The sequence below is a fragment of the Plutella xylostella genome, chromosome 9 (assembly GCF_932276165.1).
Source record: "Plutella xylostella chromosome 9, ilPluXylo3.1, whole genome shotgun sequence".
NCBI classification, from domain to species: domain Eukaryota; kingdom Metazoa; phylum Arthropoda; class Insecta; order Lepidoptera; family Plutellidae; genus Plutella; species Plutella xylostella.
The window spans coordinates 2,814,991-2,835,513 of record NC_063989.1 but is presented as its reverse complement, the minus strand read 5'-3'; the positions used below and the strand labels follow the sequence as shown (position 1 = coordinate 2,835,513).

Genomic DNA, 20,523 nt, shown 5'->3' with positions numbered 1-20,523 from the left:
TCAACTGCTTTGCCTATCTGTTAAACATCTGTCAAACCCTCAGAAGTCCGATTTGAAAGGTAGGCAACGCTGCTGGACTGTGGTTTGCAAATGTGAGATACCTAATGGTACCTACCTGTGGGACAGTATTTTGTTTCACTGAGGGGCGCGTGTATGGTATGGGGGTCAATTGAAACAATCAACAATTTCACGGAAGAAGCTAGTGAATGTGGGTTTTAGGAATCGCCCCCGGACACCCCCGGATGAAGGTCAGCCCGCCACCTCCGCCTCAGAGGGTCACTTCAGCTTGTAAATATGAAGTTTAGAGAACTACGTCTCTATCTTGTATTGACCGTACCGATTGCGTGACAACTCCCGTTTGTCAAGCTAAAGTAAGCCCCGGTCCACACGCGTCGTCTCAGTCTCTTGTTTAGTCTACAACGCAAAACTTCACGGAGAAAACCTATATTTCCGACTCTCTCTAACTTGAGTGTAAGACAGAGATGGAATAAGTAGAACTGCGTAGTAGGAATAGTTCGTGAGGGGGTGGTTTTAAAGGACTGGAAAGGTATTTATTTAACATTTAAACGAATATTCTAATCTGTGCCTTTGAAACTGAGAAATGATGAGATGAGATGAATCGGCCGAATTGATGGGGTTTGGAATGTTGTCAATATACCATACCGACTAAAATAAGATTCGTTTGGTAGTTGTTTGATGAGGAAGGCTGAGAAAAGAGTGTTGTGTCGTTCGTTGGGAGAGCTACTAAAGTTCTGTTCGATAACGAACTGATAATGATGATGAACTAAGATACTTCTTACTTCATACATGAGCATCATCAAATCTCTGACCTGGAAGTCTGTAACGAAGTCTAAGGTCAACGAAGCAAAAGGGTCATCAGCAAGCCGAGGAAATTGAGCGTCATCGCTGGGTAATTTAATGATTAACGCACTTAGAGACGGTTTAACGACGAGACGTGGTAATTGCTATCCGCTGGAAACGTGGTGAAATGATTATATTGCTATATAGTAGAATATATATTTTATATTATGCACTGGATTAGGTATATTATCTTCTGAATTTTTCACTGTTTTTGTTTTTTTTTAATTTAATGGAATGTATTTATTGAATGAAAAATTTGGATGTGTTTTATTTTTATAGATAAGTTACTTGATTGTTGGTAAGTAACATTGTTCCAAGACTGAATGCTGACCATTTTTTTGTTGGTCATGTTTGTGTGATAACACTAATAACGGAGTATAAATAAAACAAAACAAAAAATAAGTGCGATCCAGTCACATACATATTAATATATAAATATTAAAATTGAAAACTTACAAGAAGACAAGAACTATAGTTGTTGAGAACTAACCTAAATATTTTTAGCAACCCGGCCAGTTAACCGCGGGCGGTTTTGGGTCCTTTTCCAGTAAACTACTTACTTTAGTGCGTCGAAAATAATTTATTCTAAATATAGCGACGACGTTTATAGGCGGAAAATGTGCGTCTACGTCACTCAGCCGGCTCGTCAGTGGAAACCGGTTCGAGAGACGTGAGAGGCGGTCATCGGGGCTCGTAGTGGAATTTTTTTACTTCACTTAACTGTTCCTTCTGCACTAACTTATCCACTCACGTGTCGGGTAACAGATTCTGGTTGGTATCTGGACGATGATTTTTTACAAGAAAAGCCGTTTATTTATTTAGAAAAATGTTAAGTCAGTGCTGTTTTATTTATTTAAAATATATACACAAATGGCTCGTCCAATAAATCGAGACGAGCGTAAGAAGGCAATTTATCGATTCCGTATTTAATCCCGCGAGTGAACCCGCAACCCCTTCTAAGCCGCAGCCATCGCAAGTCATTCCACTAAATCCAATACATTTTTATGCATGGAACGATTGACATTTGTATGTTAATTCACGGCATAGCTTAGCTCGGGCCTGCGGATGAAATATTGAATTATTGCGAGCCGCGGGGATATACCGAGGAGGCCGGAATTAATTCGGCCATCCGAGTCGGCTGGCAGGAATTCAAATAAATCGGATTCGTGACAAACAAGAGGTATAAATCAATCATGGCAAGGTGGCGTGCAAGTCTATTGCAGCGCTCTCCGGCCCTACCCCTCCGCTTCGCTCCGCGCGGCCCGCTTCGCTCCCTTCGCTCCACTGCTTAGATTAACAATATACGGACAAGATGGTGCGTCCCGTAGAAAAACAAAGGCAAAAACTGTTGTTATTTCAAATCTCAAATCGTTTTAAGTATCTCCTATCAACCTAATGACAACTATTGTATCAATGAATAAAGTCATAAATCTTCTAATCGAACTAATTCAAAATCAGAGCTCTGTGGTAGAAGGGGGGTGTTAGATATTTGTCGAGACGTTTCTTTTGTACCGACACTCCATCTAGTTTGTATTAAAGTATCGTTGCTCCGCTGTATCGTAATTTATTGCCAAGGTTAACCTGAAACTCGTTATGAGCTTCAGGTGAAAAGTCTTTTAGTTATAAGTTTTCTGTTTTGATTTATTTATACAATTTCTTTCGCTTCAACTTTTTGTCGCGACCGTGTGATGTAATATCGAAGCGGACGGTGTGTCTGAAAGCTGTTTCGGTCATTATTGTAAATCTAAATAGATTTTTATATCGTATCAATTTTATTTCTGCAATGTGAAATTTATATTATAATTATGTTCATAACGAATTTGCTTCATCTGAAAAACGTTACTAAGTTGTAAGTGCCTAGTATTAAGAATATAACACCATGTACAAACTTAGTATGCAATAAATCATTTGAATTTGAATTTTATATTGTTTGAAGGAATCGTCCTTTGATTATACTAATTAGGTACAAAGTCTATTTTGTAAATGTTTAGTAAAATAAGTGGTAGTCAGATGCTTTTGGTAGGTACAATACGTATATTCCGTATTCTCAGAATCTATGACTGCATTTATAATGATGTTATGACTACGTTTGTCTGGGCACAATTTTTTATCAACTTATACATCATTCCTTGCACTTTCGACTTTGAATATTGTGCGTGTCAGTGAAACAAATGCGTACTGTAGCTATATAAAAATAGCAGACTGATCTCAACTTACATAATAATCTATTAGATAAACTTTAACCATACCTACAATCTGTCTCATAACAGTCATATTCATAAACCATCACCATACATAAAATATTCGAAATATCATCCTTATCAGACAAGAGTAACGCGCTTATCTTATCATTCGTATATACCCAAAAAATTTATACAATTACTTAACAATACATTAATGGTTGGCCAGGGGAGTGAAAAGACATGCTTTGTATCAAACGCGCAATGGAGATTTAAACGCTGTTTACTTTAAATTGAGAATAATTTATTTGTAAAGAAGATGCTAAAAAAATGGCTTGATAGGCATAGAAGAATAAATTTTATATTCGTATTTTATTAAATTCCTAACCGAAGTTAAAAACTACCGATTAATAATTATAAACATATACATTTGAAAGATATAGTACCTATGACATCTCAAACAAAATTGCATTTTAAACTTTAAACTTAGGTATAATTCCGTTTCTTTTTCAGTACGGGAACTATACTGAAACACACGATTGGTATGTACAAATAATGTTTGTACTTATTAATAGGTAAATTCTTAATCGGTTGCTATTTGATGAAGTAATGGAAGAACCAAAATATTTACTTTTAAATGATACGAAAAGGTCAAACTCTTTCATGTTTAATTATAACTGGTAAGTTGAAGCTAATAAATAAACTCATTTATAAGAATAATTATGAGGATGTCATTTAGATATGAGGACACTTACTGAGTCACTTTTATACCCAAATAAGTAAGTACATCTAGAATGTGTTCGTCTAGAAATTTTAGAAACTACCCACAAACGATTAAAATTAAGATTTGTTCTACTTAAAACGACAAAACGTTATTTAACAATAAGTTCTTATTTCTTGAAAATTCCAAATACGTTAATCGTATTTCCAGTAAAAGCAAACTTTTATAAAATACGACGTTGAACTTGGAAACGGCCTAGCGATTTATCAAACTCACTTTCTGTCCTTCACGAAGCAGAGCCAGCAGATAAAGTGAATATCAAACAACCTTATATCGAGGTGAATATACAAATAAACACGACACAAATCAAAGGAGAAATGTCTGGTATCAGCCGTCAGTTTAAACCGAGTGACCCAGCGTTATCGGGAGTCAGTGGAATAATTTCTGCGATATCAATGCTCTTGCTCGGGGGGTCACTCTATATAACGAAAAAACTCCCCCTTATTCATAAAAAAGTTACTGGACGGATTAGCTATTGAACTGTTTTGTCACTCTCTGTCAAAGAACAAATTGTTCTCTGTCAGAGAGGGACAGAACAGTTCAATAGTTAATCCGTTCAGTAACTTTTTTATGAATAAGGGGGTAAGTTTTGGAGCGCTACTGCGCGAGCCGCGACTCTGTCTCGCTGTAGTAAACGCGCCGATTGCACGACACGATGTTCGTTCGTTTTTCATCAGTATAGAGTAACCCTCTAGATACGGATGGTACCTACTCGGTACGAGCTTGTGGAATGTACAGTCAACAAAAAAGATTATGATCCACCTCCAGCGCAAACTGTTTCAACTTAAGGCTCATATTGTTATGTAGAAGATAAGTGAACCAAATTTAATATTTTTTAATCGATACAAACAAACAAGCCTTTGTATTTTTCATATCACCTGTCACTCCTAACTTATGTTTTAGTGTCTAATACTTAATTGTTTTTTACTTTTTAATTCCACTTTGAATATTATAATAAACATATTTTGTCCTACGACTTTGTCCTGTTCTAAATAAATTCAGTACATTTTATAGCACGACTGTACGAGCAAAATTTGTGCCAAGGTTTGCTTTATCTTTGTTCAATAAATATATATATCATTGATTACCCCCCACTCGATGAAATTAACTTGTTAAATGGATATTTTATTGAACCACTCATTGAATTGTCGCATATCAGTTAAGTCTTCTAATTAATCGAATAGACGATGTATTTGTTGTTGACGTTTTCTGCTGATCATATTCGTTTTATTATTTATGAAAAAACAAGTGAACTGAAAATAAATCTTTTACATTAAAATTATTACATTGAATCTATCATTAGTTTTGTTTTATAAATGATAAGCAGATTTTTATATATCATAAATATTGTAAACAATAAATGTCTTCTATAGTCAGATAAAAGTTACCTGGGGTATATAGTTAGTTTTGCATTATAAAGATCCGATATAGTACGGAGTAGAACATAGATACTTAGTATACAATCACGGCACCTACAAGGCGGAAAAAATGATATAAAACTAATCTATTACATAATTTGAAACACCCGATTTACAGGATAACTGAAAGTGGACCAAAAACCTCAACCAACTTTCAAAAACTAGTCTAATTTACATATTTTGTATTACAAAGTCTTAAAATAGAAGAGAAAGTTTAATCAAAAATTCAGCTAAAAATATATTATCAACTTCTTAATTATCTCTTGTCCATGATTACGTACCTATATAGATATTTAATATTCATTCATATGTACAACACTCAGGTGACGGGACGTATGAGGTCTTACGTCTCTTTTACACATCGTAACTAGAACCAAAGTCTGAATGAGAAGTACCTATATAATGCTTACCACTTGCTAATTAGGTAAGCTCACACTGTACGTAGTCAGGTAAATTTTAACTTTAAGCAACGGAAGCTATGGGCTATTGTTGCGTGTTAACGGATTGCCGATACGATCATTTCATGATTGAACGTTAATCAATGCCTCGAGTATAGCTCTGAAGGTCACCAGGTACATGTTTTAACTTTAGCTGGACAAATTATCTTGAAATTCAATACGGAATGCACTTTTACTTGTTTTATTGTGAGAACAGATGCTTCAAGATGCATACGCTCTACGTTAAAAATTTAAAAACCGTAGCATATCGACCACAACAAAAACTGTAACATGTAATGAGTATCAAATCTATTCCAATTTCAGAATGTTCTTACAAAAAGTATTTTTAATTGCATTAGATTTTACTGTCAAAATGTGTTAATGATGTTTAGGGCGTATAGTGTTTTTTTTCTCAGTGATAATGTTTGACCGAAAAATCGAAGGTCACTAATTTGATGACAGTGAATATAAATTTATTTTTAGTTCGTTCTATTTGATGCTCCTGCCAATCAAACGGCGCCAAATACGGCGTAGTATAAAAATGTACTGTCACTATGTAGGTAAGTAAGTACCTAGGTAGCTACATGAGAGGCTAGCTATAAATACGGATTAAAGACTTAGTTTAGACAAGTGTTATGGTGTACCAAAATAATTGTTATCTGTTCTAAGCAAATCAAAAATGTTGCCTATTTTTTAAGTGATGTGTTTAACAAACAAAAGGATATTATAGATCTTAACCGCTCGAATTTAAAATCTCTTTCTACACACGCGAAATTTAAGCTGTTCCAAATCATACAAATATTTCTAATAATTTTGGAGACTTAAGTACTTAATTCGAAAGTTTAGTGATTTTTTACTTCAATAAACTCTTATTACTGAGGTACTCACCTACAGTATAAACTTTAAGATTAGTGAGTGAGTACGGCAAAAAAGAACTGCAGAAAAAAAAGATTTTGGTATCCAACCGATACCAAAATCTTTTTTTTCTGCAGTTCTTTTTTGCCGTTAAGTTTCCTAGTATATACGATTACAATTCATATCTGTAACTTGCGACCGATATTTCAATGTAAATATTATGTTTTCAGCTGTGACGTCAGCGACATAATCAGTTGAATCAAAATACCTCAAGATAACGATTTGCGTTTCAATCAACTCGTGCTCGCATACATAACGATGTGTAGGAATCTAGTTTTTTTTCTCCTCTTCTGTATAGAGAAAGCAGGACGTATTTGGCCTTGATATAAAAAAGAGCGGGACTAGAACGCTACCTTGCGTTATTAAGGGTTCGAGATTTTGACTTAATTTTAGTGACTTTAATTTCTGTTGAACGATTCGAAAATTTACCGGTGGGACTTGCTAAATAGTGGCCGCAGTTTAGTCATTTATTTTATTAAAATAAAAAATAATAGAATATCATGAAGTTACATAAAATCAACCACTGTATAAAACGCATTTAAAGTCTATTGCCCTATTAAATTTACACACAGCATTCACAATAATACTAGCTTAAACAAAACTTGAAACTTTTAAGGCCTTACCACAAAAACTTAGACAGTATTTAACAGATGTTTAGAATCAGAATCAGAATTGGTGTGCTGTGCTGTCAAATGCCTACAAAATCTGTCAAATTTAGTTTTAAACACTTGTTGAACAATGTTTCAAGTTTTTTGTGGTAGTACAATTACAGGTTATATCAGCCGCTACGTCACGGACGCCTCGTCATCCGGCGCCTGCGCAGTTCACCATTTCACATGCTGCGTAGTAGTTCTAAGAAATAGCACGTGATAACTTGATAACAATTAAGCCGAACCACCATTCATGTTTTGCGGGGGTTTTCCTGAGCTCATCTTTTTACACATTCTGTACCTAATGAATTATTTTCATACGCACATTGTGACGCTTTTTCTATCCTAAAAGAGTTGTGTTTATACTATCATAATTTTATTATACGAGTATATTCTATCTGGCAACGTATTTTCGATAAGAATAGACCGATTCGAATGCGCTGCTTTATGCGATAAGCGCTGATTTCTCATTACATGCATCTAAGTTTTAAAGTCGGTTAATAGCAATTACGTTATAAGTAGTATTAGAATTTTTTTATTACGTATTATTTTTAGCCATTCATAGTTCACGCTAATCTGTGATCACTAATGCTGTTACTTTACGTCAGTCATCGATTGCCCTCGTGCGTTCCACGTTTACAATGTGTTATGTAAATTTCAACATTGCAAAGAAAACCTCTGCGTATTGTGTTTATCTGAAATGAATAGAATAACCTTGTACCGGACTTACATTGGACTAGAAATAAAAATAAATTATAGAACCGAAGTCACAACCCATATACTATATATAACTATTTCTGACCGGCTTATCCAAATTAGACAAAAATAAATATTCTTAACCCAGGTATGTCTTGATGGTACACAGCCCTAAAGCCTATACATAAAATAACTTATAAACTCGTTTATCCGTTTTCCTTTTTTCTAAAACGTATACACATTCATACACATATTATATGTTTTTTATATATATATATGTACATGTCATGGAACTAGAAACGTAATCATTAGAATGAGTTGACATTCCAGATAGTAATTGCCCCGTTAGGTGCGAGTCCGGAGGAAGTGGCGTGATGGCGCGCAGTCAGGTGCCAAAACACAGAGTAGCCAAGGGCCACTAATTAGTCTATGAAATAAGTTATGAGCAACTGATGGTCTAGTGTAGTATGCTACGATTCATACGCAAATATTGAAACGACCATAAAACATTATTATAAAAAATATACGCATATACAGAAACGGCGATAAAATATTATTTTACAAAGTACAAACTCCAAAAAGTGACAAAGTATGTATTAAATTTATTTACATAGTTTTTCTCATGCTTGCAAGACAAGCGTCTTGTCTTTTGCTTTCTAGCTTCTGTTAGGGTTCAAGATTGTTGGCTGATTTGCGGTTTTTACGTTACGATTTCTATTATAGAGTCAAAGTCAAAGTCAAAGTCAAAATTTTTTATTCATCGTACAAATATAAAATTTTCTGATGAACGTCAATTTTTACAAATTACTCTCCGTGCGGATAAGGGGGGGCTCTTTCTGTCTAAGGAGAAGAACGGAGGCAAGAAACTCCTGAGCCATCTTTTCAAAAAAAGACTTAAAACTAGTTGGTATACAATACATATAAGCTTAATTATTATTATTATAATAATATGAGCAGAGCTAACTACTTATCACAGCCATGCATTAACGTCCTCTAAGTAATCATCAATTCTATAATAAGCTTTTTTACTGAGTTTCTCTTTAATGTAACACTTAAACTTATTCTCTGGCATTTGAGCAACTTCTGCTGGAAGCTTATTATAAAATCTAATACAGTACCCTAAAAACGATTTATTAACTTTCGCCAGACGCATCGCTGGAAAAGCCAGCTTATGCTTGTTCCTAGTATTAATGTCATGATTACTGCCAATTGTATCAAAAGTTGAAATATTCTTTCGTACATACATTAAATTGGAAAAAATGAACTGACATGGAACTGTAAGAATGTTAATTTCTTTAAATAGTTCTCTCAATGAATCCCTGGAACCAAGTTTGTATATAGAGCGGATGGCTCTTTTCTGTAATACAAATATAGTCTCAATATCAGCGGCTCTACCCCAAAGCAAAATTCCATACGACAATAAGCTGTGGAAATAACTAAAGTAAACTAATCTGGCGGTTTCAACGTCGGTCAGTTGTCTAATTTTCCGTACAGCAAAAGCTGCCGAGCTCAATCTTCCAGCCAATTTGGCAATGTGAGGTCCCCATTGTAACTTTGAATCTATAGTCATACCAAGAAAGACAGTATCATTAACTAGGTCCAATTTATTCCCATCTAGAATAATGTTAGTATCGCATTGTCTAACATTCGGCAGTGTAAATTTAATACATTTCATTTTCTTAGAATTCAATAAAAGATTATTTACGGTAAACCAATCGTGTATGTCAGATAGAATAGAATTAATTTCATAAAAAATATTTTCACTTCTTTTAACTTTAAAAAGCAAAGAAGTATCGTCAGCAAATAAAACTATATTAGTCAATTTTTCAACCATAAAAGGCAAGTCATTAATATAAATGAGGAATAAAAATGGTCCTAGAATAGATCCTTGAGGGACGCCTATCTTTACATGAGCCCCCTGTGATTTAGTATTATTAATATCGACCCTTTGTTGCCTCTTGTCTAAATATGAAGCTATCAAATCTAAAGCCTTTCCTCTTATTCCATAGTATCTCAGTTTCGAAATTAAAGTCTGATGGTCCACACAATTAAACGCCTTCGACAGATCACAGAAGACTCCAATAGCATCGTGATGGTCTTCCCAGGCGTCAAATATGTGCTTAATTAACGCAGTACCGGCATCGGTTGTTGATTTGCCTTTTGTAAAACCATACTGCTGGCTATGAAACAGTCGAGCTTCATTGAAATGCAAAAGCATCTGACTGAGTATGATCCTCTCAAATATTTTACTCAAAACTGGAAGAACCGAGACAGGCCTGAAATTTGCAGGGTCCTCCATATCCCCACTCTTGAACAGAGGTATAATTTTACTCAATTTCATAAGATCTGGGAACACACCTTCAGCGATACATTTATTAAAAATGTTAGCCAAAATTGGGGCGATTTTATTAATAATAGAAAGAACAAATTTAACTGACATTCCCCACAAGTCTTCAGTTTTCTAGAGGTAGGATCTTGGTAGTAAATTGCAGTATTCATACTTAAAACAAAGCTGCTAACACTTTCAATGGGAATAAACTTTCAGTGCTATAGCACATGGAATATATTCCAATGTGATGATTTTAATCTGAGGACGAATCTTTTTAACCTACCATTACTAAACTTAAACCAGTCACTTTAAATTTCAGCGTTTTTTGCGTCCCATTGTGTGTTGCTTGAGCTATTTGTCTTTGTCTATAGACATAAGCAAGACATATTAAAGTATCCAAAAAACTCACCTTCCACCCAGCCGAAGAGTTGCTGTCGCCCTTATCCTTAAAATATGGCACGTTCTGGACCATCCACTCGTAGATCTGCGACAGAGTCAGTCTGTTCTCCTGGGCCGACGTGATGGCCTGCGTGATGAGGTCAGCATACGACAGGTTCCCCCAGGCGTTGCGGCGGGATGAGCTCTTCTTGGTCCCGGCTGACGGGAGAGGGGGCGCCCCTGGCGGGAGAAAGTGGAATTAGGTTCGTTTGTGGAGGGTTTTATTTTATGGTTATTGAAAGGTCTTCTGTTTTTACCATTGGTCGTTTGAAGACCCAAATATATCATATATATTTTAAGGTTTTACTAATAGGTAGTTAAAATTTATTTTACCCCGTAACAAGTGGGTTTACTTAGCGGTAATAAGCACTGGAGTTTGACTAGGATTTGCCATCTTATTGAGCGGATTGGCCAGTCAGAGTCAGTCATTGACTGCTCAGGGTGTGCCGGATGTAAATAAGGAACAGGAACTCAGGGAAGCTCTTTTTGATATTGATTGGTTAAAGATTTATTTATCTATTTAAAAATAGTGTTACCTATTAGTCATACATTTGTTTATTTTGTCCCGTCCTCTTCCAAAAATCTCCAATCTCTATTTTGGAGCAGTATGTATTTTCCGTAGTTAGTTAGTTTTTTTTACAACAACAACTATTATTTTACTTGTTTACTAAGGGGTTGATAGAGATGACTCGCAAGCATTCATTTGTTCTGCCGTGATAGGTCACAAACCGTTTCACGCTACAAATTTTTACAACTACACAATAACTATAATTAGACTTCTGCTTGAAAGTTTAACCTACTAGCCCATAACTGAAGCCTGTTTTATGTGGCAGCCCTTTGCCCCTGGGCAAAAAGTATATGTTATTGTCGGTACTAGACCGAAGCCGCTTGTTACTTTAGATTTATACATAATAATCATGTAGAGAGATGGCATGTAGAGTATTGTAGAGTCAAGAATATATCGAGACGCAAAATAAATGAATTAATTTACGAACCGGATGCAACAGAATCCTATTTATAGTGATGCTTCGTACAGATCGTAAAAATCTAATCACCGAATTGTATCAATGAGGTTCGAAGCAAAAAGTAGCAAAAAACCGGCGGTTCTAGCAGAACCGAGCAATAATACAGTGAAATAACTAACGGTGTTATAATGTTAATGGAAAAATACTAGGCGGTAACACTCAACATGTGATTTAAATGTAAATGAGATTATTAAACATTTTAACTTTGCTATATTTTATTAATAATGTGCTAAAGACTACGACAGCGTAAGTTTGCGCCTTGACCTATGCATGCCGGTATGTTCTCAAACTATTCACGGCTGCCTTGGGCTAACAGAGTGTCGAGGTAAACGCTTTATTTCCTATCCTGTTCATTACTTTTGGCTTTTGGGTATATTTAAGTGTATGCCGTTTTATGCCAATTTCTTAGAGAAACTTTGTCTTGGCTGGTGAGTACAGTTATGCGCATTCTTTAAGAAAGTGCATGCATCATGTAACGTATGCTATCTAAAACTGATGCCGATAAAGGTAATGATATACAAATTATAACCCTACAAACAATACAAAAAATAGGTCACCTATTTTTCCTTTTCGAATGTTTTGGTGTTTCAGCAGGCTACTACTTTCAGGGATTCCGAGAATAAGGCTTTCTTTTGTGTAAACAAAGCTTTCTATACTGTGTATTTTTAGAATTTGTCTTTTCATAAATTAATTAGTTAGTAGGTATATAGGTACTTGAGTGTAGGCGTGCCAACATTGGGGCTGATTACAAACATGATTAATTGCGTAACTAAGACTTATGTACTTACTTATTTCTGTATTATTTTCTTATCATTCAATATTCTTTATCGTAAAAAGAGCATATTATAAGGTCTTTGTCTGTTTTCTTGTTATTAAAATGTTTAAAAAAAGTCGACAATATACCTCTAGTTTGTGGATTTTTTAGACTAGGTAAAGTAATTATTATTTAAAATATGATGTAGGCTTTTTTTCAGTATGTACACGTTAAGCATGACCATCAGGAGATGCCTATGCTCATTGTCCAGCAGTGGATGGTTGGGATGTGAGCTTATGATTTTTTGTACTAATAACAATAATAAAAAAAACCTCATTAGATTCTGTCGTGCCGCACAATTTCCACCAACAAGATTCCAATACGACACGAGTAACCATTTAATAAAGCAGTTATTGACGGCATTTCTCAGATTATTATAAACAGTTTAACAAACGTCGACACAATTAAACCTCATTTGACTATCGCATAAACAACTACCGACATGGCACTACGTAGGTGCCCGCGCTACGCTATCATAACAAAACATGAGTGGAGCCACCATCGACGTCATTGTCGTGTTTACATGAGGCCGGCATTGTAAACAACATTCTACTCCACGCTTTCGCTGTTTCACGGACATTTTCAATACACACCAACCCCGTAAAAGAGCATATTCAGTGCAGAACAGGCAAAATAAATAGGTTTATAATTGCGTCTGATTTCCCGGCAAGTGAAATTCTTCCATGCCGGTGACAAGTGAAACACTAGTGTTGTTCCAGGGTCTGTTGCCTTAACATGTTTAATATTTGAAATTATTCTTAGTGGTGACAAGTGAAACACTAAAGCTGTTTTAGGGTTTGCACATCATCAGGTTCGGATAATTTACCGGTCAAGTTCTGGTTGGAGTTCTTCTTGGAGCCGCCGTCGTCAGTGGGGTCGATGTAGTTGTCCGGGCGCGGCAGCGGCCAGGTGTTGGAGCGCGCGCGGGTCTGTGGCTCGAAGCCCGCCTCCGCCAGCTCTCCCAGCGGCTCCAGCTCGCCCATCGCCCCGTCCAGCTCCCCCAGAGCCGTCTGCGACGACCACGGGCTCTGGTAACTTGACATCGTGGACTGTGGAGAGCCTTTTGAAGTGACCAATCAACGCGTTACCATCACAACGCGACTGAGTTTGTATTTTTTCTATTCCTAGAAGGTCAGCCGGTCGACCGGACCGTGCTCTAAGAGGTTATCTGACTTCTCGTTATCGTCTCTGACATTTGAAGCCGCATGTGGCGAGTTAGCGTTCGTAAACAGATCCGACGGGAGGCGCGTCCTTCGGGCCGCTCCCGAGAGACGATTATCGCTAAATATAAGCGCGGGGCGGAGCGGGGCGCGGGGCGCGGGGGGCGACCACGTGAACGACTACGCGCCGATTTTCCAATTCATCACTATAGCGGAGCCGCGACTAGAGGCGCGGTGACCTTGTAACGTGGCCGGTGACAACGCACTGGTATCGTCCCGCTGTTTTCACAGATTTGTTCGCTGCGCAAATCGCGATGTCCCGCCGAGTTCGGCTGCACTTTTAACGTAACTTTTTCGCACTTTCAATAGTTAGCACAAAGTTTTTTTGGTAACTTGTTTGGGTGTTTCGTTCAGTTTACAGTGGTGTTGTGTGTCGGGAACGGTCACTGAGTCGGTGTCGCGGGTCCACGCGGTCGACGTCGCTACTGCGTAATAAGCTGAGGGGAGCGTCGCGCAGCGGGCGTCGGGCGGACGGTCGCACGTACACTGAACCGCGGCAGCGGCGCGCGGGGCGGGGCGCGGGGCGCGGGGGGAGGCGCGGCGCGGGGTGAGGGCGGGAGGGACGGAGGGGGGGCACTGATAAAGAAGTGGCGAGCAATCGCGTCGTGTGACCGCGCGGCGCTCGGGAACCATCGCTAGCCTTCGGATCACCTTCTCGCTCATTAAATAGTCCGAATTTGTTAAATCGGCGCGTGTAATAATAGTGTGGCGTCGCGCGCGCAGCCTGTTACCGTATCCCGCGCCGCTAGTTCCCGCGGCGGCCGCGGCGGCGCCGGCGTTGCCAGCGCGTTGTTTGGCCGCTCGTCAAGGTTATTCAATTTTACCGGAACCAGTTTTGTCTACACAATACACTTCAGTCGGACCGTATGGTGCTAAGCTACAAGCAAAAAATAAGTATGATAACAAGGTCCAAGTACTCGGTCACACAACGTGTTGCTATCGCATAGAGCGTGCAAGAGTTTACGAACTTGTTTGTAAACAAGGAACTCTCAACAACTGTTTTTTTATAGTGCTGATAAGAAACAACATTACTCTAAGTCAATAAACACATAACCGCAACATTATAATAATTTTATTTCACACTATTACTAGAAAAACAAACAAGAAAAACAATACTTGGGGCATCATCCGAATATTACATAATCGAAACGCGCTTTCTAAAATAGTGAGCCCGTTTAATTCTAATGCAGGGTGCTACACGGCCTCGTAGCGGGTGGCGTAGGCCGCGAGGGTGGCTCGTAGCGCCGCGTAGCGCGTAGGCTTGTGCTACGACACCCTTCGTAGCGTTTCTTAAAAACATTGCCGTAATGTTATTTATTTTACTGTTCTTTAACTGTTAATTAGAGATTATTTGATTCTAAAAAACAAGTAGGTAGGTACTTTCAACTACGTCTTTTTATTTAGGCCTAATTATTCTATTTATCACTTGAATTAAGGATTTTTTTGCATATTATTGACATACCGTCTTCTTCTTATTGTGTCGCTGACAAACACAAGAGTAGTGTGGGTTTTTTCACAATAATGAGCGTAGGTATAGTCAGATCAGCTGCCAGTGGCTGACTTCCACGGGTCAGCCAGTCGTAAGTATAAGGTACACTCGGGGAGGCCCCTTTTGTCACCCCAGACATTGATTGTAATACTATACTTGTTTTCAAAACAATAGTAAGTAAGCTTCACATATACGTTCACATATCAGGAGATTCAGGAGTCTGAGGTATATCGATGTCACTCATTAGTTGTTTCCCCGTAGGCGATAATGTTATTTCATTGTACAACCAATTATACTTATACACATTATATACATACATACAATTAATATCCATAATATTATTTATACGATTATACAGGGTGTCCCAAAAGTCAACGTCATCCCTTAAAGCGCTGATAGCTCAGCTCATGAGAGGCCAGAATATCACAATAATAATATGACCTTAGTAAAAACTCGATAATTTTCGAGATATTGACACTTTTATAAATTTGCTGAAAATCGACACCTTGGATCAGTTTTTTGCGTGCCGCCGGTACAAAAACCCATATTGTTAGAATTTGTTTGGTGTTGCATCACCCTGTATAGCCCTGCTATTGATCGCAGTCAAAAAAAATATCGAGTAATGCTGTATGTTTAAAAAAAACACGGTTTTCAAAGTCATAAAAGGTAATCGTATTTTTTATAAACAACTTTGACTGTAAAAAAAATATAACACGCAAACCTGGCACCTTATTTGAAAAGATTGCTCATTTAATGCAGTTTCCAACGTTGCTATTGTTTCAATTAACAAAAAAGTTATTGCTATTTTAGTACAAAACGACCTCGATGTAAAATTGTTTGAAGGAAATTTATCTGACTGAATTTATTAAGGGTAAGTCATGTTGGAATGAGTAAAAGTAAAATAGGTGGTGGAGTCAAATTCTAACAATATGGATTTTTGTAATGGCGGCACGCATAAAACAGATCCAAGGTGTCGATTTTCAGCAAATTTATAAAAGTGTCAATATCTCGAAAATTATCGAGTTATTACTAAGGTCATATTGTGATATTCTGGCCTCTCATGAGCTGACCTATCAGCCCTTTAAGGGATGACGTTGACTTTTGGGACACCCTGTATATTTCGGAATTATAGGTTTAAGAGTGGTGGTGGCGTAACGGATATTTTGTCGGCTCTCATTACTAAGGCCGTGGGATCGAATCCTGCAGTGATTTATTAAAAAACCAAGTACTCTTACGGAGAAGGATGACATCATGTGGAAACCCGCACATCTACTCCCAAATTCATAGTTTTTCAATAGGCTCAAAATTTACGTTGTGATACTTGTGATATATAAGAAAAAAAGTAGTAAATTTAAAATACTGTTTATGAATTTGAGGGCTAGATTTTAGGTGTGTAGTAAGTGTACCCTAAGTCACCAAATAGAATTTAGAAAAATACATTACTTTCTCTGGTATCAACAATATCAAGCTCATTTGGCATATCAATCAATAAATCTACAAATAGCTACAAAAATAACCTGCCGAAATGCTACGACGTATTTTTTCAATATTTTTCTCCTAAATCATCAAAGCTTTCAAGAGTTCTCAGTTCTCACACACACATAGAAGCACACACGATCGACACGTTTAGGGAACACAATACTTACATATTTATTCCTGGATTTCCCAGGAACAGAGTGGAGGAAAGCGTAAATTACCAGAAATAAGGGTAACCGTAGGTTTCATGCGCTAGGGATCATTGGCAATTATATTGGCAACCGGTAATTAAGGGTGATTAAGGGACCACAGGTGGGAGTTTTCTCCGCTATTCACTGCGTATTAACCGGTTGAATCCCGTGAAATCAGTAACAATAAACTTCGGGATGCAAAAAACAAACAAACACGGATTATAATGATCCACTCAAAAAGATGTGTCGCCTTACCAATCAACTAAGTAAAAAACATAATGAATTTGACATCTTCGATAAAAGCACTGGTAAAATTAAAACATTTCTTAAGAAAGTCCTATAATATTGTATTTTTTTTTTGTGTCTAATTTATAACTTTTAGTTCATAATTTTTAGTTCATATCAACTTTTAGTTTATATCAACATAGCATAAAGCTCTGCTTCTATTAATTTCGTAATATGTTTGTGTCTACACGCCTTTTGGGTTAATATCTAGAATAGTATTTAGAATTAAGTTACATATTTAAAATTGATGTTAACCTGTTGTGTAAACCTTAAAATAAAATAAAATAAATAAAAAGGTGATAACAAAGTGTAACTTTCGTTGCCAATAAATAAATAAATAATTATATAACAACCTCTATTTAAAAGCACATTTTAAATATTTAATATTATGTTTATTTCATATTCTTAGGCGGTCCCGAGACGATCAATTATATTGCGCAGTATTGAAAATTTTGCCGTACAATTCATCATCTAGGGTTAATATTGAAGATTGCGCAAACGTCATTTGGATTCAAATCTTATTGCACAATCAATATATTGCACAATTTTATTGCAGGTCTAGGGTCCGCCTTAGTGCATGTTAAACTAGTAAGTATTCAAAGCAATATATTTAGCTTCGAATATTTATTTATTTTTTAAAACGGCTACGTAACTTTGTTCGTCAAGCTACAAAGAAGTATGGTACATATTTTAAAAAAAATATATTTAATTCAAACATCATCATCATCATCATCATCGCCGACGGTGTTCTATGCTGGGACTCAGTTAGTGTCGTGTCGTGATATTGGCACCTTTATTACAACGAGACAGAGTCGTGACTCGCGCAGCAGCCCTCTGTCGTGCATCAGCAAAATATGCTGTTGAGGATACAGTTAGATGGCACAGGATTTTTGTTGTGCGATCGTCTCCTGAGTATGCCCCACTGTTATCGCGATAAGACCGTAATTTGTACTATGTTTATGAAAACGCATAGCCATAGTATGGTAGGTATGTGTTAGATTAAGTTACGTTATTAATTATTTATGTAACCGTTTCCATGTTTTGGGTATAAAATACAAATACAAAATATTAATATTCAGTAACTTAGTCTAGGTATATAACAAAACATTGTTGGGGCACTCCTATTAAGTAAAAAATACCTGTATTAAGAGACCCCGCTCTTCCTAGACCACTGTATGTAGTACCTACTTACTTACATATAAAAATATCTTACCTTTTCAACATGAAAATACCATCCACGTGCACTCCTTGATATACCTAAAAGATCCTAACCACCGCCACTTTGAACTTTGAACTTCGTCACCTTGAAAATTATAATGACTTTAGTTCCATCTGCAGTGACTTTACGACATCACAGAGATCTTGCTTCACGTGGCAGCGATAAGGTTCCGGAAAACTCCAAGAGATGGAGTTAACAGTGCTGGGAAACTCGTTGACGAGGCGCTGTAGTAATTGTCAATTAATATCATAGATGGCGCTGTCCCAATCCTCGAAAGCTTCTGGGCTCTCGGGAAAATTTGATAATGGGATAAACCTTCCCTGTCGGAGTTCAGGGTTCAGTCGCATCGCAACCCTCGGCAAGGGTGCTCCATCTCCGCCTCTTCCTTCCTTATTTTATAATAGCCCTGTACTGTTTAAATTGAAGAGGCTGTAAGTAGTATTGGGTAAGAGTGAAAATGACCTCCTATTTAGTTTAACTGGTCTTTTTTAATTAAGTTTTTTTTGTTTTCCTGCGTGGACAAAAACTTTAAAACTATTACATAACAAGTGAGGATCTCGTCAAGTCTCAGCCGGGATAGAATGATCGGTGAGTTTCCAAATTATTTCTTGCGTAGTCTTTAATATTGCTTTTTCCGTTTCATCGTGAGAAGACAAAGGATTTTCCGCCCGTGGCATTCTGACAAGCTGTCATACGATGTTCTTTTATTATTTTTGAAGATATTTTGTAACGGACTTTTGTTCAACGAATTCTAATTTTGTGTTCGCTTGGAACCGTAAAAGAAAACTGTTGCGCTTTGCCGGTTGGCACCAGTTTTATGTCGGGGCGTATTGTTCAGTTTTAATAGGTTTCGATGCTCCAATTTGTTGGAAAGTACGTACTTTATGTTTAAAACCGTAAAGTTTGTGACAGTCTTTGTGTTTGACGTCCCGAGGGTACTTAATCCAGTTTTGATTGAATACCAGTAATCAACGTTCGGCACTGCGGTGGTATAAAGTACATTATGTAGGTGAAATTGGTTTAATACCTGCGGATTAAATATGAGTGGGCTTTTGGATGCAAAACATGATAAACGTTTCGAGTTTATTTATTCACGCGTTCAGTTATGGTTGAATTTAATGAGCTATCCACACAATCATCATTTCGAATTTGAATTGTTCAGTCACTAAGTATTATTATCGTACCGTTTGATACAATTAGTTGAAATGTGAATTTAATTATTTTCTATAGATAAAAATAGGTTTCTTGTTTATTAAAGACCTGAACCTGCCGGTTAAATTTTTACAGTACAAAGGAGTAAACCTATAAATATCTAGGTTCGATAATATCACTAATATTCCCGATATACAATTAATTTACCGTGATCAGTAAGTTAGGATGCGGATGCTTGAGGATACAGTCTCATAGTCATAATACATACCTATGTATAAACCTACAATTTTCCAGAATTTAACTTTTAACGTATTTGGCTGACCGTAAATAATTATGATTCAGTCATATCACCTAATTAATTTTTGCAGTAATTTTACTGGTTATCATTATAATATGTTAAAGTTAACAGTCGGAATAAATAATTTGATTAAACGATTTCATATCTGTCACGAAAAATGTTGCGGTTTGGTTAAAAAATAAAATTTCCAGTACCTTTGTTTTTTTGAAAAAGCTTCATAATAAGAAATAAAAATTGATAATAAATTACCCTAAATTAATATTAACTAGGTACTCGTTTTATATAGTAGAAGGTATATAGGAAGGATGTGCCTGTACAAACCAGAACCAGAAGTTTCCAGAAACATGAGAAGGGGCTAACTTGTGCGGATGACGTCATGGCTATAGCGGACGATATCTGTTACAGATAGAGTCCGGCAACGGTAGTTTGCAACACAATCAAGTCACACCTACGAAATAGGTACAAAAATAAAATTTAATTTTTGATATATTTATTTATTTTACTTATAAAAACCCTTAATTCTAAAGAAAGCCTTTAAAATTAAGGGTTGCCAGTTAAAGATTTAAAATAATCTGCCACCTTTCATCCTTTGCAAAGTGAACTTTTTCTGATTGTAAGAATATATTTTTCTTATATTTTCGGTGAATAT

The 20,523-nt window shown here is 36.6% G+C and overlaps 2 protein-coding genes across 4 annotated transcripts in view; one reads left to right on the top strand and one right to left on the bottom strand.

Annotated features, from left to right (window-relative positions):
* LOC105381046 (forkhead box protein O) overlaps positions 1–14,262 on the bottom strand; it is a 64,287-nt gene extending 50,025 nt beyond the window's left edge. For 2 of the 3 annotated variants that reach the window (XM_038108457.2, XM_038108463.2), the window contains exons 1-2: positions 13,371–14,262; positions 10,677–10,885 (exon numbers count right to left, since the gene is read on the bottom strand). In XM_038108457.2, the coding sequence (XP_037964385.1) occupies positions 10,677–10,885; positions 13,371–13,587 (426 nt within the window). In that variant the 5' untranslated portion in view covers positions 13,588–14,262. The remainder of the gene's footprint in view (positions 1–10,676; positions 10,886–13,370) is intronic. The other variant, XM_038108470.2, reaches the window with a different exon arrangement.
* Positions 14,263–18,758: 4,496 nt separating this feature from the next.
* The window catches only part of LOC105381973, a 154,956-nt gene continuing 153,191 nt past the window's right edge, over positions 18,759–20,523 (top strand). Inside the window, exon 1 of the mRNA XM_038121988.2 lies at positions 18,759–19,012. The gene's annotated coding sequence lies outside the window, so the exon portion shown is untranslated. The remainder of the gene's footprint in view (positions 19,013–20,523) is intronic.